Here is a 22,837-nt window from a genome sequence, read left to right as displayed (position 1 = left end):
AAGCGGCCGGCGCCTGTATTCATAGGGCAGGCGAGCCTCAGCTCGGGCCTCCACAGCCGACACCACCCGGGTCTCGCGCGCCCCTCGGTCAGGCGCTTGGCACAGGCTGGGAGCGCGAAACCGCCCCTGTGTGCGCGCTCCTGCACGCGCGCCGGCCCGAGGCGCGAGAGGCTCTCTGCAGCCAATGGGGCGGGGCGCCGCGCGCGGGAGGCGGGGCCGTGACGCTCGCGCCTCGTGACCCTGCTCGCGGCCTGCGCCCAAGGAAGCCGGAAGCGGCAGCTGTCCGCAGCACCGACTAGGGGCGGAGAGGTGGAGGTCTGCGCCTCGGTGTTCGTGAACCCCGCGATGGACCCGGACCGGACCGTCGCGCGGCGGAAGTCATCGTTGCTGCTGCTGCGGTTGCTGCTGGTGGCGCTGCTGTGGTCGGGGCTGGCTCTGGGCACCTTCTCCTTGGGCAGCAGTCCCCACCGGGTCCTCCACGACCTCCTGTCGGAGGAGCAGTTGCTGAAGGTGGAGGACTTATCCCTGGCTCTACTGCAGGGCGGAAGGATGGGGCCACTGTCACTACCCCCAGACTTGCCGGATCTGGATCCCGAGTGCCGGGAGCTGCTGCTGGACTTCGCCAACAGCAGCGCAGAGCTGACTGGGTGTCTAGTGCGCGGCGCCCGGCCAGTGCGCCTCTGTCAGACCTGCTATCCCCTCTTCCAACAGGTCGCCAGCAAGATGGACAACATCAGCCGAGCCGTGGGGGTGGGTAGAAGGCACACCCGGGACCTCTGGAGTGGATTGTTGGAAAGGGAGGAGGATGGAATGATGGTTAACTCGGGGTGGGGGGGGTGCTCAGTTTCCCCATTTGTGAGAAAAAGAGGTTGGATTGGGACTGTGGAGTTAGGGGCATCAGAAAAGTGGGTGGCATTATGGGGCTTGGGGTTTGGATTTTTGCTTCCATGGCTGCTGTTGGGCATCTTTGGTACACATTTGCAGATAGGTATGACTAGTTTTCTTGGGGCTTCTGCACCCCAACTCTACCTTTCGTCACCTCTTTCCCCCCAGTCTGCCACAGCTCCTTCCCATCTCCACCTGGAGTTCCCAGGAAGGACTCTTTCCTGGAAACCCCAGGTGGAGTGGGGAAACTATAGTGTGCTGGTGGTAAGGAGCTTGAGCTTTGTAGGCAGGCATTTTCAGATCCACCACTTTCTAGCAGTTTGACCTTGGATTAATTATCTTGGAGTCTATCTTGGAGTTTCCTCCTCTGTAGAATGGAGAAAAACCGCTGCCAGATGTGACTGTTAAAAAAATAAAAAGAGATAATGCATGAGAGTTCATTTTAGTCAATAATACATTCTGGAGCCATTCTGCCAGGAGACCAGTTCTTCTCTGCTTATTAGAGGTGTACTGTGGGCAAGTTATATTCTCTGTAACTGTTGTCTCATCTGTAAGATGGGGATGAGAGGAACTCTTAGAAAACTATTACTACACATAGTAACAGTTCTCAGTAAATGGGAACTAAAATTTTACAAAATGGTAAATCTGCCCTCCACTCTTGGTACTCTTCAAGCTCTTCTGGTCATGTGGTTGGTGCTGTGAGGGTCTTAATTAAAAGAAAGAAAGGAAGGAAGGCAGGGAGGGAGGAAGACAGGCAGGCAGGCAGGCAGGCACAGAGACATGTCCTTGTTCCTAAGTACCTTATAGGGGCTAGAGTAGGAAAGGATTAGTGTCAGGGCTGGTGGGAGTCATGAGGTATGGGCTGGATGTGCCTTGTAAAGGAAAAACAGGAGAAATGACTTTGCGATTATGGAGTGGAAAGTTTCTCTTGTACTGGGAAAAAAAGTCTCATGAAAATGTGGTTGGAATTATTTCATAAATCATAGTTGATTTGACAAAATATAAACATATATGGTTGCATCCTACTTTGTCAGCCTGATATTATTTGACATAGATATGTATTTTTTACAAAAATAGGGAATTTATATGCTTTAAATAAATTCTGTGGCCAGTCTCTGTAAAGAGCTACTTTTCAAGGTACTTTAAGTAAATGTAGACCTACATGCAGTATTTTTCAGGCATACTTCTACTGGGTATAGCAAGGGATATATATGTGTGTGTGTGTGTGTGTGTGTGTGTGTGTGTGTGTGTGTGTGTGTGTGTGTGTGTGTGTATATATATATATACACACATATATATATACACATAATATATCTCACCATGATTTTAAAGTAAAACACTGAAGACTTGTCCCTGTCAACTACAGCAGGATATGATATGGCATCATATTCTGTTTTAAGCAATTAGGTGCATTGGAATGACCGTGAGTCCTGAAACAAAGCTTGGATCTTTTGAGGCAGCAAACGCATTCCTCATTTTTTTAGTTTCTGTGGAATTAAGAAGAGGTTTAAAAATTACCCCAAACTCTGGTAGCACAGTGATATGGGCATCTGTGGGCCAATTATGGGCCTATTTGTATATGAATTTCCACATGAATTCCCTACTGCCTACAGGAGACTTCCCAGTGTGGAGACGGCAGAAACTTTCTTCCTCTGCTTTGTGTCTGATTCTACCAGTGACCTGCGCACCCAGCTCGCCTCACTGTTGTGTGAAGGAACGGGGTAAAGAGATAAAAAGAGGCAGAATCCCCTTTCCCCAATCTGTATTTCCTCTCCAAGTCATCCTAGATCTTGCCTCCCCCCCACCCCCTTTCCTCAGTAGAGCTGGTTGTAGTAGCTCAAAAGCATGATTTCTGCAGTTGTGAGGTACTTCGTGGATTTTATAGGCCTTTTCAGATTGGTCTGGGAATTGAACCATTATGTGTAATAATGAACCTATGGAAAATTACGTCTGAGTTTCTTAGGAGTGAACTTAAAGGAATCAGTTGTCCTTTGTGTGTGTGTATGGCAGGGAATTGTTCCTGGAGAGTAATGTATTTTCTTTGACTCACACAGACTCAGTCTTTCATTTAAATCAGCTTAATTAGCAAGCACATGCTATTCTTAAATATTGGGCTGGTTAAAGGGTATTTGAAGGAAAAGGAGGGTAAAGTCCAGGCCTTAAACTATCAGTGTAGTTGGGGAAATAAAAATAAATCTATACTGAGATAAAGAAAAAGGGAAAAAATCATCAATGTGAATGTTATAAATTGTACAATAGGATTTTAGAACAAAAGAGTGAAGGAGATGCTGAATTAAAGGAGGGAACATAGCAAGGTGGAGTTAATCAGAGAATACCTACAAGCGGAATTATGGACAAGACATTCTGTCTCACCTCTTTAGGGTGAATCCATGTCCATGGATTGATTGAGAGAGGAGGGGAATATAACAAGGAGAAAAAGAATCAAAGGTAGAAATTAGCAAACTATTTCTGTGGTACAGCAAGCTGATTCATTTAACTGTAATAGAGTTATCTGATGGGAATTCTATTTTCTAGTCACTTCCTCTTGGAATTACTGGGTCAAGGACTCCATATAGTTTTATTATCTCAAGGTGAAGAATACAGTGATTTGTGAAACCTGAATAGTAGAATTGACGGATTCCCTCTTACTTAGTCATACTCTCTTCTTTAATTTAAACTGAATAGAGGGCTTCCCTGGTGGCGCAGTGGTTGAGAATCCGCCTGCCAATGCAGGAGACACGGGTTCGTGCCCTGGTCCGGGAAGATCCCACATGCCGCGGAGCAACTAAGCCCGTGAGCCATGGCCGCTAGGCCTGCGTGTCCGGAGCCTGTGCTCCGCAACGGGAGAGGCCACAACAGTGAGAGGCCCGCATACCGCAAAAAAAAAAATAAAATAAAATAAAATAAACTGAATAGAGATATAGTTTCATTGAGCTGTTCAGCATCACCAGAGTGGTTGCCAGGATGCTTTGGCCCCCCAAATTCTGAATTGCTAATCTTCATCTTATTATACTTGGTTTGTTTAAAATTTATATAAGCAGAGAGATAGACATATAGATATGTATATATATATTACCTGTGATTGGAGGTATGTATCTGGAAGTGTTCAACATAGTTTTAGTGTAGATTAATAAATTGTTAGGAATATAGGGAGAAAATTGGAACATAGCATAACATAATCTATGTCTTTCATTGGAGATCAGAAAATGTAGTACTTCTTATTCACTAAAAAACAAAAATTATTGAGTACCTATTATGTGCAGGGTAGTGGTAGTAACTAGGGATATAGCTGTGAATGAGCAGAGCTTGTAGTCTGGTAGGGGAAAAAGACATTATACATATTGTTGTAAAAGTAATTATTTAATTCAGGTGTGATAAGTGTTGCAAAGAAAAAAATCCCAGATGCCATCAAAGCATATAACAAGAATGCCGATCTTGAGCATTCAAGATCAGCTGGGAGTAGATAGAAGTGGTCAGTGATTAAAGCTGACACCTAAAATTTGAGAGGGTCGGGGAGGAGAGAGAATGTATACATATAACGAAATAGCCGGTGTGAAGACTCTGAATGGGAGTCTGGTGTGTTTGAGGACTAGAAAGAACTCAAAGCACTGTGAGCCAGGAGGAGACTAGTGATCTGAGCCTGAGGAAGTGGGCAGGTGCCAGGTCATATTACCTGTAGGGTATTACTAAGGGTTTTAGTCTTTGATTTTAAAGCAGTGTGATATTACTGAAGGGTTTAATTCTGTGAATTATATGATCCGATTTGTACTTTAAAAGGTCATTATGGCTACATGAGAGAAAATGGGACAGGGACTTGGGAGGGTAGGGGAAGAGTATGTGTGGGGAAGTGAATTAAGAGACTCTTGGAGTGATGTGAGAAATGGTGGTGGCTAGGCTACATGGGGGCCATTGTGACGGGGAGAAATGGATAGATTTCAGAGATATTTAGGAGGTAGAACTGACAAAACTTGGTAGTTAATTGAATATGGAATGTGAAGGAAAGGAACGACGATTTCCAGGGTTTTAATAAGAGCAACTTAGTGAATAGAGTTGCTGTTTACTAAGATGGAGGGAGGAGCCTGTTTGGTGGGGGAAGATCATGAACTTGATATTGAACTTGTTGATTCTGAGTTGTTTATGAGACATCTAGCTGGAGATATTACTTATGTGGTTGGATATGTATGTCTAGAGATGTGGATTGGGGATAATAGGTTTGGGAGTAGTCAGCTTAAAAGTAGTGTTTGAAACCATGGCATGATGAGTTTGAGTTAGAAGTGAGAATACATAAGAAATGCTGGATTGAAGATTTGGTTAGAGGATAAAATATTGAAAGAGACCAAGAAAGAAGAGTCGGAGAGATTAAGAAAAATCAGGAGAATGTGCTGTCCTATAAATCAGGGAAAAGGGAAGGGGTGGTTATTTGTGTCAAATCCAGCTGAGAGGACCAAAAGTCAATCTGTCAACATTGGCATTCTTGGTGCCATAAGAGCCATTTTGAGGGAGCACTTGGGGGGTGAGAGTAAGATTAAAGTAGATTAAATAGTGAATGGAAGATGAGGAAGTGGGAATAGTGATCCTACACAACTAAAAGTTTGGCCATAAGGAAGAGATCAGAAAGAGAGGTCACTAAAGAGGAATTGAGACTCAGGGATTTTCTTTTAATTTCTTTCTGTTCCTTTGTCCCTCCATCCCTCTGTCTCTACTTCCCTTCTTCCTTTCTTAAGATGGGAGAGACCTGAACATGTTTAAATGCTGATAGGAAGAATCCTATAGAGAGAGTGAAGATATAGGAAACAATGGGAAGTAAACAAGGTCAGTTTTCCTGAGAAGGCAGAGTATTTGAGATCTAAGGCATCCACAGAGAGAGAGAGAGACAGAGAGATGAGCCTTTGACAGGGGCAGGCATGTTCTGCACTCTAACAGAAGGGTAGAAGGAGAGGTTGGGTGTAGAAGGGTAGGCAGATCAGAGTTTCAGCTTGATGGTCTCTGTTTTCACTGTCAACAGGAGGTTAGATCTTCACTTGAGAGTAAAGAGTGAGAGGGATATCAGAGTTTCATGGGAGAGTGGAGAAGATTGCAATAGTGGTGTTAAACAGGGGAGAATGAGCAGACAGGCAAGTGAGGAGTACAGTTTGGGATTATGGATTTATTGTGGAAATGATCTGTTTGATTGTTTGCATTTTGCCAAATAGGCATGATGAAAGTGGATTGTTGGATTCATTGTGGTTAGGTTTCTGCTAAGTGATTGTGACAGATTTGAGTATTAAAAGTTCTAAATATAAACCAAAGGCCAATGTTTTTTGTCATGTGCTAGGTGTTGGGAATACAAAGATATAAGACGAAGTTTCCATCCTAAAGGAACTTTTGTCCAGATGAGGAACCTAGACATATATAGGTGGATATCATGCTTTAAGAAACTGAGCCTCAGAGTGATTAAGTAACTTACCCAAGGTCATGCAGTGAAAGAGGCTGGGTTTGAATCCAAAAGGATACTACTGCCTATTTCATAGAGTTGTTACTAGGATTAAGTGAGTTATACATTTAGAGCTTTTAGAACCATTAGGTATTCAAAAGTACATCATCATTGTTGAGATTATTCATCACTAACCTTCCATTCTCACTGTTGCTACTGTCTTCTCATTATACATGAACTATGGAAATAGTCTATTTAGTCTCCTGCTTCACCCTACATATTGTGACATAGACCTATGCTCTCCAAACTCTGCTTTTCATGCCATCTTCCTCAAAAGTCTTAAAAAGTTTCCCACTGTGTGACTCTCATAACCCTCAAGACCCTTCATTACCTTGCCCTGACTTCTCCCTCTACTGCCTCTACTTTCATAGAGGTACCTTCCACTGGCCTCCTGAATACTCCCTGAATACTACATAACCATTACTACTTTCACCCCTCAATCATTTTATTTACCCCATTTTAAAACCTTCTTCTCTTTCTTAGTATAGGGCTTAGTTCAAATCCTGCTTTCTCCATGAACCCTCCTTATTTCTCCCAACTACTCTGATGTCTTCCTCAACTGAACTATTCTGCACATTGACCACTCATACAGGTTATTCTGTATTGATTTTTATTTATATATTTATTTTTATTTTTTATTTTTACAGCAGGTTCTTACTAGTCATCAATTTTACACACATCATTGTATACATGTCAATCCCAATCACCCAGTTCATCACACCACACCCACCCCCCCACGACTTTGCCCCCTTGGTGTCCATACGTTTGTTCTCTACATCTGTGTCTCAATTTCTGTCCTGCAAACCAGTTCATCTGTACCATTTTTCTAGGTTCCACATATATGCGTTAATATACGATATTTGTTTTTCTCTTTCTGACTTACTTCACTCTGTATGACACTCTCTAGATCCATCCACGTCTCAACAAATGACCCAATTTCGTTCCTTTTTATGGCTGAGTAATATTCCATTGTATATATGTACCACATCTTCTTTATCCATTCGTCTGTCATTGGGCATTTAGGTTGCTTCCATGACCTGGCTATTGTAAATCGTGCTTCAGTGAACATTGGGGTGCATGTGTCTTTTTGAATTGTGGTTTTCCCTGGGTATATGCCCAGTAGTGGGATTGCTGGATCATATGGTAATTCTATTTTTAGTTTTTTAAGGAACCTCCATACTGTTCTCCATAGTGGCTGTATCAGTTTACATTCCCATCAACAATGCAAGAGGGTTCCCTATTCTCCACACCCTCTCCAGCATTTGTTGTTTGTAGATTTTCTCATGATGCCCATTCTAACTGGTGTGAGGTGATACCTCATTGTAGTTTTGATATGCATTTCTCTAATAATTAGTGATGTTGAGCAGCTTCTCATGTGCTTCTTGGCCATCTGTATGTCTTCTTTGGAGAAATGTCTATTTAGGTCTTTGGCCCATTTTTGGATTGGGTTGTTCATTTTTTTAATATTGAGCTGCATGAGCTGTTTATATATTTTGGAGATGAATCCTTTGTCCGTTGATTCGTTTGCAAATATTTTCTCCCATTCTGAGGGTTGTCTTTTCGTCTGGTTTATGGTTTCCTTTGCTGTGCAAAAGCTTTTAAGTTTCATTAGGTCCCATTTGTTTATATTTGTTTTTATTTCCATTACTCAAGGAGGTGGATCAAAAAAGATCTTGATGTGATTTATGTCAAAGAGTGTTCTTCCTATGTTTTCCTCTGAGGGTTTTATAGTGTCCAGTCTTACATTTAAGTCTCGAATCCATTTTGAGTTTATTTTTGTGTATGGTGTTAGGGAGTATTCTAATTTCTTTCTTTTACATGTAGCTGTCCAGTTTTCCCAGCACCATTTATTGAAGACACAGTTATCTCCATTGTATATCCTTGCCTCCTTTGTCATAGATTAGTTGACCATAGGTGCATGGGTTTACCTCTGGGCTTTCTATCTTGTTCCATTGATCTATGTTTCTGTTTTTGTGCCAATATCATATTGTCTTGATTACTGTAGCTTTGTAGTATAGTCTGAAGTCAGGGAGTCTGATTCCTCCAGCTCTGTTTTTTTCCCTCAATATTGCTTTGACTATTCGGGGTCTTTTGTGTCTCCATACAAATTTTAAGATTTTTTGTTCTAGTTCTGTAAAAAATGCCGTTGGTAATTTAATAGGAATTGCATTGAATCTGTAGATTGCTTTGGGTAGTATAGTCATTTTCACAATATTGATTCTTCCAATCCAAGAACATGGTATATCTCTCCATCTGTTGGTATCATCTTTGATTTCTTTCATCAGTGTCTTATAGTTTTCTGTATACAGGTCTTTTGTCTCCCTAGGTAGGTTTATTCCTAGGTATTTTATTCTTTCTGTTGCAATGGTAAATGGGAGTGTTTCCTTAATTTCTCTTTCAGATTTTTCATCATTAGTGTATAGGAATGCAAGAGATTTCTATGCATTAATTTTGTATCCTGCAACTTTACCAAATTCATTGATCAGCTCTAGTAGTTTTCTGGTGGCATGTTTAGGATTCTCTATAGTATCATGTCATCTGCAAACAGTGACAGTTTTACTTCTTTTCCCATATTCCTTTTATTTCTTTTTCTTCTCTGATTGCTGAGGCTAGGACTTCCAAAACTATGTTGAATAATAGCAGTGAGAGTGGACATCCTTGTCCTGTTCCTGATCTTAGAGGAAATGCTTTCAGTTTTTCACCATTCAGAATGATGTTTGCTGTGGGTTTGTCATATATGGCCTTTATTATGTTGAGGTAGGTTCCCTCTATGCCCACTTTCTGGAGAGTTTTCATCATAAATGGGTGTTGAATGTTGTCAAATCTTTTTCTGCATCTATTGAGATGATCATATGGTTTTTATTCTTCAGTTTGTTAATACGGTGTATCACATTGATTGATTTGTGTATATTGAAGAATTCTTGCATCCCTGGGATAAATCCCACTTGATCATGGTGTATGATCCTTTTAATGTGTTGTTGGATTCTGTTTGCTAGTATTTTGTTGAGGATTTTTGCATCTATATTCATCAGTGATATTGGTCTGTAATTTTCTTTTTTTGTAGTATCTTTGTCTGGTTTTGGTATCAGGGTGATGGTGGCCTCCTAGAATGAGTTTGGGAGTGTTCCTTCCTCTGCAATTTTTTGGAAGAGTTTGAGGAGGATGGGTGTTAGCTCTTCTCTAAATGTTTGATAGAATTCACCTGTGAAGCCATCTGGTCCTGGACTTTTGTTTGTTGGAAGATTTTTAATCACCGTTTCAATTTCATTACTTGTGATTGGTCTGTTCCTATTTTCGATTTCTTCCTGGTTCAGTCTTGGAAGATTATACCTTTCTAAGAATTTGTCTATTTCTTCCAGGTTGTCCATTTTATTGTCATAGGGTTGCTTGTAGTAGTCTCTTAGGATGCTTTCTATTTCTGCGGTGTCTGTTGTAACTTCTCCCTTTTTATTTCTAATTTTATTGATTTGAGTCTTCTCCCTCTTTTTGTTGATGAGTCTGGCTAATGGTTTATCAATTTTGTTTATCTTCTCAAAGAACCAGCTTTTAGTTTTATTGATCTTTGCTATTGTTTTCTTTGTTTCTATTTCATTTATTTCTGCTCTGATCTTTATGATTTCTTTCCTTCTGCTAACTTTGGGTTTTGTTAGTTCTTCTTTCTCAAGTTCCTTTAGGTGTAAGTTTAGATTGTTTATTTGAGATTTTTCTTGTTTCTTGAGGTAGGCTTGTATAGCTATAAACTTCCCTCTTAGAACTGCTTTTGCTGCATCCCATAGGTGTTGGATTGTTGTGTTTTCATTGTCATTTGTCTCTAGGTAGTTTTTTATTTCCTCTTTGATATCTTCAGTTATCTCTTGGTTATTTAGTAACGTAGCGTTTATCCTCCATGTCTTTGTGCTTTTGACGTTTTTTTTCCCTGTAAATGATTTCTAATCTCATAGCGTTGTGGTCAGAAAAGATGCTTGATATTGTTTCAATTTTCTTAAATTTACTGAGCTTTATTTGTTACCCAAGATGTGATCTCTCCTGGAAAATGTTCCATGCGCACTTGAGAAGAAAGTGTAGTCTGCTGTTTTTGGATGGAATGTCCTATAAATATCAATTAAATCTATCTGGTCTATTGTGTCATTTAAAGCTTCTGTTTCCTTATTTATTTTCATTTTAATGATCTGTCCATTGGTGTAAGTGAGGTGTTAAAGTTCTCCACTATTATTGTGTTACTGTCTATTTCCTCTTTTATAGCCGTTAGCAGTTGCCTTATGTATTGAGGGGCTCCTATGTTAGGTGCATATATATTTATAATTGTTCTATCTTCTTCTTGGATTGATCCCTTGATCATTATGTAGTGTTCTTCCTTGTCTCTTGTAACATTCTTTATTTTAAAGTCTATTTTATCTGATATGAGTATTGCTACTCCAGCTTTCTTTTGATTTCCATTTGCATGGAATATCTTTTTCCATCCCGTCACTTTCAGTCTGTATGTGTCCCTAGGTCTGAAGTGGGTCTCTTGTAGACTGCATATATATGGGTCTTGTTTTTGTATCCATTCAGTAAGCCTGTGTCTTTTGGTTGGAGCATTTAATCCATTCAGGTTTAAGGTAATTATCAATATGTATGTTCCTCTGACCATTTTCTTAATTGTTTTGGGTTTGGTTTTGTAGGTCCTTTTCTTCTCTTGTGTTTCCCACTTAGAGAAGTTCCTTTAGCATTTGTTGTAGAGCTGGTTTGGTGGTGCTGAATTCTCTTAGCTTTTGCTTGTCTGTAAAGCTTTTGATTTCTCCATCGAATCTGAATGAGATCCTTGCCGGGTAGAGTAATCTTGGTTGTAGGTTCTTCCCTTTCATCACTTTAAGTATATCATGCCATTCTGTTCTGCCTTGTAGAGTTTCTGCTGAGAAATCAGCTGTTACCCTTATGGGAGTTCCCTTGTATGTTATGTGTCATTTTTCCCTTGCTGCTTTCAGTAATTTTTCTTTGTCCTTAATTTTTGCCAGTTTGATTAGTATGTGTCTCGGCATGTTTCTCCTTGGGTTTATCCTGTATGGTATTTGCTGCACTTCTTGGACTTGGGTGGCTATTTCCTTTACCAGGTTAGGGAAGTTTTCGACTATAATCTGTTCAAATATTTTGTTGGGTCCTTTCTCTCTCTCTTCTCCTTCTGGGACCCCTATAATGTGAATGTTGCGTTTAATGTTGTCTCAGAGGTCTCTTAGGCTGTCTTCATTTCTTTTCATTCTTTTTTCTTTATTCTGTTCCGCAGCAGTGAATTCCACCATTCTGTCTTCCAGGTCACTTATCCGTTCTTCTGCCTCAGTTATTCTGCTATTGATTCCTTCTAGTGTAGTTTTCATTTCAGTTATTGTGTTGTTCATCTCTGTTTGTTTGTTCTTTAATTCTTCTAGGTCTTTGTTAAACATTTCTTGCATCTTCTCTGTCTTTGCCTCTGTTGTTTTTCTGAGGTCCTGGATCATCTTTGCTATCATTATTCTGAATTCTTTTTCTGGAAGGTTGCCTATCTCCACATCATTTCATTTTTTTCTGGGTTTTTATCTTGTTCCTTCATCTGGTACATAGCCCTCTGCCTTTTCGTCTTGTCTGTCTTTCTGTGAATGTGGTTTTTGTTCCACAGGCTGCAGGATTGTAGTTCTTCTTACTTCTGCTGTCTGCCCTCTGGTGGATGAGGCTATCTAAGAGGCTTGTGCAGGTTTCCTGATGGGAGGGACTGGTGGTGGGTAGAGCTCAGTAAAACTTTAATCCACTTGACTGCTGATGGGTGGGGCTGGGTTCCCTCCCTGTTGGTTGTTTTACCTGAGGCAACCCAACACTGGAGCCTGGGCTCTTTGGTGGGGCTAATGACAGACTCTGGGAGGGCTTACACCAAGGAGTACTTCCCAGAACCTCTGCTGCCAGTGTCCTTGTCTCCACAGTGAGCCATAGCCACCCCCCTCCTCTGCAGGAGATCCTCCAAGACTAGCAGGTAGGTCTGGTTCAGTCTCCCCCAGGGTCACTGCCCCTTACCCTAAGTCCCGATGCGCACACTACTTTGTGTGTGCCCTTCAAGAGTGGAGTCTCTGTATCCCCCTGTCCTGTCGAAGTCCTGCAATCAGATCCCACTAGGCTTCAAAGTCTGATTGTCTAGGAATTCCTCCTCCTGCTGCCAGACCCCCAGGTTGGGAAGCCTGACATGGGGCTCAGAACCTTCACTCCAGTAGGTGGACTTCTGTGGTATAATTTTTCTTCAGTCTGTGAGTCACCCACCCAGCAGTTATGGGATTTGAGTTTGCTGTGATTGTGCCCCTCCTACAGTCTCATTGTGGCTTCTCCTTTGTCTTTGGATGTGGAGTATCTTTTTTTGGTGAGTTCCAGTGTCTTCCTGTTGATGATTGTCCAACAGCTAGTCGTGATTCTGGTGTTCTCACAAGAGGGAGTGAGAGCACATCCTTCTACTCTACCATCTTGTTTCAGGCCCCTAGTTTCTACCTGTATTGATTCTTTTTTTTTTTTTTTTTTTTGTGGTACGCAGGCCTCTCACTGTTGTGGCCTCTCCCGTTGCGGAGCACAGGCTCCGGATGCGCAGGCTCAGTGGCCATGGCTCATGGGCCCAGCCGCTCCGCGGCATGTGGGATCTTCCCGGACCGGGGCACGAACCCGTATTCCCGGCATCGGCAGGCGGACTCTCAACCACTGCGCCACCAGGGAAGCCCTGTATTGATTTTTAAAATATCCAATCATCCACTTACGAAGACTCTACTTAAGTAACTGGGTATACTTAGGCAGCTACACCCACTTAGAGCACTTCTTGTTGGCAACAGGTAGCTAGGTGAAATAGCATATATCAGTTACTTACTAGGCGCAAGACATTGTGCTAAGTGATTAACGTATGGTATTTCATTTAATACTGTACCTGTGGGACTCATGATCATGAAACTGAGCCTCAGAGAGTTTACCTCAGCTGTCCAGGATTACTAGCTAGTAATCCAGGTTTGTTTGACTCTTTAGGCCATGCTCTACTTTAATCTGGTGGGTAAATTATCACAAAACATTGTTTGATCTTTTATGAAATCTTCTTCTATAGCTGAAATTGCTCTGAAAGCAATTCCAAGAAAAGGGCTTTTTAAAATGTTTTATTCAGTTTACTGTTTTAAAGGTAAGCATTCATTTGGCTGCCTGTTTTAATGAGACAACAAAACTAAGTCACAGAAAGGGTAATCATCCCAAAATGATCTTCAGAGATATTTTAAAACAAGAATTCTGCTGTTAAGCCCTCCTTCCCTCTTTTCTTATCCCACATGGCTGATAAGTTCTTTTCTAGAGTTAACATATTCTCCCTTTTATTACTAATGACACTATTTAATTCCTTACATTTATGTCTCTGGGAAGGTTCTAAAGACCCAGTATTGATGGCATTCCTTTATACTCTTTGTATACTCAGAACTACAAGATTCTTTTTTTTTGCGTTTTGCGGGCCTCTCACTGTTGTGGCCTCTCCCATTGCGGAGCACAGGCTCCGGATGCGCAGGCTCAGTGGCCATGGCTCACGGGCCCAGCCGCTCCACGGCATGTGGGATCTTCCCGGACCGGTACACTAACCCGTGTCCCCTGCATCGGCAGGCGGACTCTCAACCACTGCGCCACCAGGGAAGCCCCAAGATTCTTATAGTGCCCAGTAAATAGTAGGAGTTAAATAACTTTGAAAGAATGAAGAGTCAGCAGGACTTAGTTCCTTGCTTGGGGCAAAAAGGAAAGGAAATAGATAAGGATCCAATAATTTAGGAACTTGAATTTATTATTTGCATAGTGTGAGTTTCATTATTAAAACGATCTGTGGAAAGCATGTTCTTCTATCTGGGTACAAACTATTTCGTTACAAACTAGATGTATCACATTTTCTCGTGGATTTTAGATTTTGAGCTAAAAAATGCCCAGAAGATGAAACAATGTTTTGTGATCATTTATCCACCAGGTTTTTTAAAATGTTTAAATAATATATGTTCATTGTAGAAAAATTTAGACAGTGTAAAAGAGGCAAAAAAGAAAAGGAAAATCGCTCTATTTCCACTATTCAGAGGTAACTACTGCTACATTTTGGTGAATACCTTTCCAGAATTTTTTCCTGTGCATAAGGAGTAAGAAATATTACATGTGGGCCTAAGCAGTTGAGATTGTACCATAGAAGCAAGTACTTATTTATTTAAGAAGCAAAGATTTTCTTCCCTTGCAAGTGAACCTGGTACCAATAAATGTTAGCTGCTATTGTTTTATTATAGTTGTTATTATTAATGACATCATTATTTGATTATAGCAAAAAAATTAAATGCTTATAATAAATATTTGAATTATTTTTATACATTTTTTTGCCTCAGGTTGTTGTTTGGGAAGTCTAAAAGTATTCAGATTGTATTTTTCTTTCTTTTTCTTTTGTCGTTATAGAATTCCTCAGAGAGTCATAGTTGTGCCAGAAGTCTCTTAATGGCAGATAGAATGCAGATAGTTGTGATTCTGTCTGAGTTCTTCAATTCCACATGGCAGAAGGCAAATTGTGCAAGTAAGTAATTCTTTCATTTTCATGTTGCTGTCATGGTTCAACAGTATAGATGTCATTTTATTTGAACTCTGAAAATTTTGAATATTTTTTATTACTAAGTTTAAATGAACTGTGATTAGCATCATGGTTTATTAGTGAGAAATGCTTGGGCAAATACTGAAAGGCAGAAAAGTGTAGCAGTTAACAGTGAGCTTTGCAGTCAGACAGATCTGGATTTTATTCTAAACTCTGCCATTTATTAGCCCTAACCTACTACTGTCAGACCTTGGGCATGTAATTTTACCTCTTGGAACTTCAGTTTCCTCATCTGTAAATTGATGGTAATAATGGAACCTACTTTATATGATTGTTTTGAGGAGTAAATGAAATAAACTGTGTAAAGCACTTAGCGTAGTATCTGGCATATAGTTAATGTTCAAGGAATGTTAGCTGCTTAATATAATAGTAATTATGATGTTTATAATAATCTGTCATCTGGTGATAGGGGGAGGTGATAACGTCTGTTCTACCAGTTTTGCAGGCTTGTATGTATTTGCATAATGAAATGAGGTCTATTTTCAAGCATTCTTTGGGAAAATTAAAATCATTATTTCAATTCATAAGTGTTTTGAATACCAGCTATATACTAGGAAATTCTTATTTTGTATTCCTTATAATTTTTGAGGAAGAAAGTTATAGTTACAATATAACCTAAAGCAGACAAATAACTGCTATAATAAAGTTATAGAGTCTTGGGGAAGCTGAAAATAAATCAGATTGGAGAGAATTTGAGATACTTCCTGGAGGAGGTACCTTTTGATCCTACACCTTTGTGGCTGGGCATGATTTCAATAAGTAGAGATGAGAGAAAGGACATTGCAGATAGGGAGGCATCGTGAACAGAGGCATAGAGGTATAAAAGAGTAGTAGACATTACAGGATGCTGGAAGCACAATGGGAGGTAAACTTGGAAAGGGAAGGTAAGACCTTGACCTATATAGTAGTTTATTACTTATGCCAACATTTTTTCATACTGCTTAGAACACCAGCATAGTATTAAGAAATGGTTATATGCTATAGTATCTTGGGAATTTACAATACACATAGAATATTAAAGACAGTGAGAAGGACTATAGGTTAAAAAAAACTTTTAAACATCATTTAACCTAGCACTTTCTGAGCTTTTTTTTTTAAACTACAAAGATCCTTTTTTATTCTTTTTTTTTTTTTTTTTTGTGGAACCCCATTGGAAGAGAGAGACCAGTGAGGAAATTCTTACAATGGTTTAGGCAAGAAGCCAAGAAAACATTAAGTAGGGCATGGGCTGTGGAAATAGAAAGGATAAAGTGAATTAAAAATCTGTGTACCTGTAAGTCACTAAGGAGCTTAACTTTTTAAGGACTTTGTCTTTTTGTTTATTTAGTTCATATGAAGAAAAACTGTAAATGGGAAAAAGACTCCCTGCTAAGTTTCTTTTCCTTGGTAGTATTCCATGGATATTGAATATTAACTCTTTTAATTTTGTCTCTATTAATTCAAATTTTCTGGTGATTTGAACAGAGGCTTGGCTGACAGCTAACTTTTTTTTAAAGCAAATCTTTACTTTTTTGGAGTAAAACTTTTTAGTATAAATATGATTGAACAGAGTTTGCTTAACTTGTACGGAAGAGCTGTTTTTAAGTATTCTTAAGCCCTTCAGAAAAATCCATTGATATAGGAAAAAATATGTTAATTGCAAATAATTTAAAGTCAGTTAATTAGAATAAGTGGGGTATGTGTTGGGATTCACTTCTTTCGACTGATGTTACTTAATTTACATACTTGAGAGGTAAAGCATCTTTTCTTTAAAAGGTATTTTGTAATGAATTTACTAATTTAAAATAGCTTTCTTCTCCGGCTATTTAAAAAAAAAAATAAAAAGGAAAGAAAACATTTTGCTGCATATTTACTTAGTATGGTAGATATAAAACTCTTTAGAATAAATTCTTAGGGTACTTTTGTTTTTCTGTGAGGCATCCTGTCTTGAAAATATTCCTTGATTGAACTTCTTCTGAAGAAAAAAATGAAATGTTTACTTCCTAATTTATTTAATTTTTTTTTTTTTTTTTTTTTTTTTTTTTTTTTTGCGGTACGTGGGCCTCTCACTGTTGTGGCCTCTCCCGTTGCGGAGCACAGGCTCCGGACGGACGCGCAGGCTCAGCAGCCATGGCTCACGAGCCCAGCCGCTCCGCGGCATGTGGGATCTTCCCGGACCGGGGCACGAACCCATGTCCCCTGCATTGGCAGGGGGACTCTCAACCACTGCGCCACCAGGGAAGCCCTACCTCCTAATTTAAATTAATTTGGCCAAAATATTTGGCCAAGGAAGGTGCAGAGAAATATGACATCTTTTGGAGAATTAGATAGCTGAGTGGGTAGGAAAGACAGGAAGACTTAGTTTTCATTCTACTTACATTTGTACTCTGGATTGTATACCATAGCATTTAATACCTATTCAGAAATACATAAAAATTTTTAAAACTTGACAGACTGTCCAAATCTGCCATGATTATTCATATGTTAGATGTAATCAGAGAGATTGGCTATTTTCTTTTTCCAGATTATGCATTTTAAAAAAGTTATCTTCCATTCATTGTTTCATTCACATTTTAAAATTTATCATAATTTATATTCTGTATTTTATATGGAAATAAAATAGTTTTATAAATTTGCACTCCTCAGCTGTTTTCCCTTGGGTATTCATTCTAAAGTGATTATCTCGGACTTCCCTTGTGGTCCAGTGGTTAAGACTTTGCCTTCCAATGCAGGGGATGTGGATTCGATCCTGGTTGGGGAGCTAAGATTCCACATGCCTAGAGGCCAAAAAACCAAAACAGAAAACAGAAACAGTATTGTAACAAATTCAATAAAGACTTAAAAAAAAATGGTCCACATCAAAAATAATCTTTAAAAAAACTAATAAAATAAAATAATCCCTTTACCTAGAAATGAATAACCTTAACAAATTACCTGGAAACACTTCTAATTATGCTCTCTGCAAATCTCTGTAATAAAGATAACATGAACATTTTCTGAAAAATTTAAATAATTGTTCAAAAAACTTTGCAATTTTTACCAAAATTTAATAAAGCATTCTTTCTTGAGCAACATAGTCTTCTGTTACAAAGCAGTGAGAAAAGAAATTTGAAGGAAGGAAAAAATGAGCTAAATAAGGTGAATAGCAAGTCAGCAATTAAATTAAATAATATTTCTCAATGTCATGGCCCTTGGTTCATTTGAACTTCACAATAAGCCCTGTGAGGTAGAATGGGGGCTCAGAAAGTGTAAACAAACTGCAGATCAAGAACCTAGAACTAAAATCAGAGGGCTTTAAGATTGTTCATCTGAGGGCTTCCCTGGTGGTGCAGTGGTTGAGAGTCCGCCTGCCGATGCAGAGGACACGGGTTCGTGCCCCGGTCCGGGAAGATCCCACATGACGTGGAGCGGCTAGGCCCGTGGGCCATGGCTGCTGAGCCTGTGCGTCCGGAGCCTGTGCTCCGCAATGGGAGAGGCCACAACAGTGAGGGGCCCGCGTACCGCAAAAAAAAAAAAAAAAAAAAAAAAAAAAAAAAAAAGATTGTTCATCTGAATAGACAGTGTTCATGAGTTAAGGCCTAATTTTGTTTTTAAAGTGCTATTTGACAAATTCATTGCAGTCTCCATTTTAAGAAATATTAGCCCTACACTTCAGCCCTACAAAGTTTAATATCTATGCTATATACATGTTTGATATCATGGAAAACCTAGTCTTTTACTAAAAATATAAATGTAAAATGCTCTTTTTTTTCTAAAGACCTATCAGTACTACATAAAATTAAAACTAGATAATGTGAAAAAAAAGTTTTTAATAAGATTGCACATTTTCTAATGTTAATGCTCAGCAATGATCAGGAATCAGGCATCAGGTTCTGAGACAACCACGTCTCTAGCAACCAGATCTATTAAACCACTGATTTCATGGGATCCTCACTCTTTTATTTTCTTAATAAATGATGCTAAAGGCTTCTCTTTTCCTTTTACTTAAATGATAATCCATTTGTTACCTATCCAGTCATTGTTTTTTTTAAATCATTGACCTTTAAAAATAGGTAAAAGAATGAATACAAAGGATATTTACTCTTTTAATAAAATGGAAGAAAGCAATCATATCACACTATAATTTTAAATGAATTTGTGCCTGATCAGAAGTTTGCCTAGGATGTTGTCATTTTGTATTGTAGGAGACCAAAATGTGCCATCCCAAAATATGCCTCTTTGGCATAAGGATTATTTTGAGCTGATTATTTTGAGAAACCGCAGACACAGGAGAAGCTCTGAAAACAGAGTAGAAATAACCATTTTGTATGAGAAATTTATATTTATTAAGGAAATCTCCACTTGTAAGGGTGTCTCCCTCTCTGTACCAGGAAGAAAAGGATGAATTTAAATCACTAGAGAATCTTGTAAATAGAGAGGGCAGGGACATAATCTGCATAACCTTATGCTTGTTTACCTCACTTTTCCTGGTCATTTCCCCATAACTGACCTGGCTCACACCCATCTTTCTTTGCTTTTACCTGAAGGCGATATTCAAGTCTGACTTCTAAGCCACCCCTCTGAGTTACTCAATTTCCCTTTGTATCTTCCGTGTATATGCGAGATATACAAGTTAACAAATTTCTGTTTGTTTTTCTCCTATTGATCTGTCTTTTGTTACAGGGGACCCAGCTGAGAACTTACAAGGGTAGAGGGATATTATGTTTCCTCCCCTACCATATATACATGAAAACGCAGTATAAATATTCCCCCCCAAATCTAGATTATTTGCTTTTTTATTTAAACATAAAAAAAGACTGGTCGTGCTTGCTTTGGCAGCACATATACTAAAATTGGAATGATACAAAGAAGATTAGCATGGCCCCTGCACAAGGATGACACGCAAATTCGTGAAGCGTTCCATATTTTTAGCGATTATACTCCAAGAAAGATGTTTAAAAAAAAAATAAACATGGAAAAAAAAAAAGACTGGTCAGTTTTCTCAGAACTTATGTAAAACTGTTAAATACAAGCTATGAACCCTTTTGTCTCAGTTAACTTTTTGTGGTGATCTAGTTATTAAATTTGCAAATACAGAGCTGATAAGTGATGCCAGCAATAGAACTCTTTAATGGTAAATAATCTGGAGTGTATTCAGTCTGGCACCTAAAAGATAAAATGGGAAGGAAAAAAATTACAAAGGAAGAACAAAAACTACTGAGGTGTTTTTAAAATTTGTTTTTAATTGAGACTTAAACCAATATGTGATCCATTTTGTAAGAATATATCTTTTGATATAAAATGACTATTCCTTTTTCATCCTCTGTGCTAGAAAATGCAAAACTATAATTATATAAAAATCTTTTAAAGTTAATTTAAGGGGCTATTAAAATTTTTAAAAATATAAACATGTAAAAATATAAAAGCTAAAGTATTGTTTAAAAGAATACTTTTAAAAGTAATACACTTGATCTAGCTGTGGGTTGGCACCTAGTCTTTGCCATTATTACTTGATGAAAGGAAAGCTAGACACTTAATGAAAGAGAGTGCCATCCTAAAACAACATTGTTAATCAAGTATACTCCAATATAAAAAAAAAGAGAGTGCCATCCGTTACCACTACCATCTATTTTATCTTTAGAATTTCTGTGTCTTTGAATGATATTAGTCTTCATTAGAAATGAGTTTTTGGAAACTGATTGAAACTCAAAAGGAGTGTACACAACTCTTCCAATTCGTATTACAAATAACATGGAAATTAATTCTTGTGGAGAGTGACTGTTAAGAAGTAAAGAAAATATATCAAGGATTTCTCCTCTTCAAAATTCTAAAGCTGTTATCAGAAGTGTATTGTTAATGCGTATATGTGGAACCTAGAAAAATGGTACAGATGAACGGGTTTGCACAGCAGAAATAGAGACACAGATGCAGAGAACAAATGTATGGACACCAAGGAGGGGAAGTGGCAGGGCGGGGGTGGTGGTGGTGTGATGAATTGGGAGATTGGGATTGACATATATACACTAACATGTATAAAATGGATAACTAATAAGAACCTGCTGTGTAAAAAAATAAATTTAAAGAAGTCTGTGTGTTTGAAAAAAAAAGTTTAAAAAAAAAAAGTGTATTGTTGACATAGGGATAGCTTGGTTATTGAGATGCTTCTTGGTTATCTTATGCATATGATAGGTGAATAATTAGTAGAGTGACCAGATTTGATGAGACCATGAATTGCTTTATGGTAAAGTGTTTTGGTACTTTTTGATTTTTTTCTTTTTTCAACTTTATTGAGATATAATTGACATATAACATTGTTTAAGGTGTACAGTGTGTTGATTTGATACACTTATATATTACAGAATGATTACCACCATAGTGTTAGGTAACACCTCTGTCATGTCACATAATTACCATTTTGTGTGTGTGTGCGGTGAGATCATTTAAAATTTATTCTCTTAGCAACTTTCAAGTATAGAATACAGTATTGCTAACTAAAATCACCATACTGTACATTTGATCCCCAGAACTTGTCTTACAGCTGGAGGTTTGTGTCCTTTGACCAACATCTCCCCATTTCTCCCACCCCCCAGCCTTTGGCAATCACCATTCTGCTCTCTGTTTCTAGGAGTTCAGCTCATAGTTGACTGTATATGCAGGAATTTATTTCTGGACTCTCCATTCTGTTTGATTGGTCTCCTTTCCTCTGATAGGAGAAAATCTTCCCTAGTTGATGAAACTCCTGGAGAAGGGATTTATGACAACAGATTTTCTTTTGGAAGCTCTGTCTTCAAGCAGATAAGGGAAATTCACAGAAAGCTTCTCTCTGCCTTGGCTATTTTCCAAGTGCCGTCAGCTCAGAATAATCCTTATGGCAAATATTCTGCCACCCTTCACTTCTTATGTCTTGATTCTTTAAAAATCAATAATAAAACTTGATAGTTAACCAGAAGATCAATTAATCAGAATCCATCTTTCCCATATTTTATCTAAATGGTAATATACTAAGCATTGGACTCATTTATATCTTATAACTTAAAATGTCCTAGTTTTCATACTTATTAAACTTAATTACGTTGTTTAAGTACAAAGTTCCCATAGTTTAATACTATGTTTTCTGAAGCTTGCCCTATTTTTCATAAATTGGTAATTGTCTCTGTTGTTCCCTATAGAACTCGTTTTGAAAAACATCAGAGATCCTTATACAAACTCCTAATAGATGCCAAATACTTTATCTAAAGATGCATACATAATTCCTGTTATGATATTTAGTGGGTTTCTATGTAAGGTCTTAACTTGAATCCTTAACACCTTTAAGAATGCCTCTTGAGCTGATGCTTGAGCCCTCACTGAGAAAGAAGCTATGCTAATCTGTCCTTGATGAGGCTGCATTGATTATCTGAGATGAGGAAAATTCATAATGACCACTTCACTTAGTGCTTATAGGAAGCTTTATTACTACTAATATTTCTTAACTTACTAATTTCTAAAATGTGTAGCTTCTCACTGCTTATAACCTTATGCTCCCAATTCCTACAAAAGGATAAAAGAGGAATTTTATTGGAGTTCCTTTGTTTTAAATCAGAAGGTCAGGGCTTTTTAATAATGAAGACATTTAAAATCTCATTTTATAAGTGAACTCCTTTGTGCTTTATAATATCACTGTCTAATGATCATTGAAAAAATTTTGATGGTACTGCATTAACGCAGTAATAAGATGGCCAGTCTATATTAGCTTTTAGTTTAATTTTCAAATTATTTCAAGTGAAAAGGAATGACTGTTAGTAAAATAAAAGAGATTAAGTTCTTTGTTGTTCAGAGAAGCTTCCTTTTATAAATTACTTTTTTGTTTATTTATTTTTCATTATTCCATAAATTACTTTGTTATAAAGAAATTATTTCAG

At 38.4% G+C, this 22,837-nt stretch overlaps 1 protein-coding gene and 1 non-coding gene across 2 annotated transcripts in view; both read left to right on the top strand.

Annotated features, from left to right (window-relative positions):
* The first annotated feature begins 240 nt into the window (after positions 1–240).
* OSTM1 (osteoclastogenesis associated transmembrane protein 1) overlaps positions 241–22,837 on the top strand; it is a 39,882-nt gene continuing 17,285 nt past the window's right edge. The window contains exons 1-2 of the mRNA XM_059083938.2: positions 241–750; positions 14,789–14,903. Of these exons, the coding sequence (XP_058939921.1) occupies positions 346–750; positions 14,789–14,903 (520 nt within the window). The 5' untranslated portion in view covers positions 241–345. The remainder of the gene's footprint in view (positions 751–14,788; positions 14,904–22,837) is intronic.
* On the top strand, positions 19,760–19,866 carry LOC131740276 (U6 spliceosomal RNA). The gene has a single exon (XR_009330873.1). It is a non-coding gene; the product is annotated as a U6 spliceosomal RNA (small nuclear RNA).

This window comes from Kogia breviceps, chromosome 13 (assembly GCF_026419965.1).
Source record: "Kogia breviceps isolate mKogBre1 chromosome 13, mKogBre1 haplotype 1, whole genome shotgun sequence".
Taxonomy (NCBI): domain Eukaryota; kingdom Metazoa; phylum Chordata; class Mammalia; order Artiodactyla; family Physeteridae; genus Kogia; species Kogia breviceps.
This window is presented reverse-complemented; position numbering and strand designations above follow the sequence as displayed.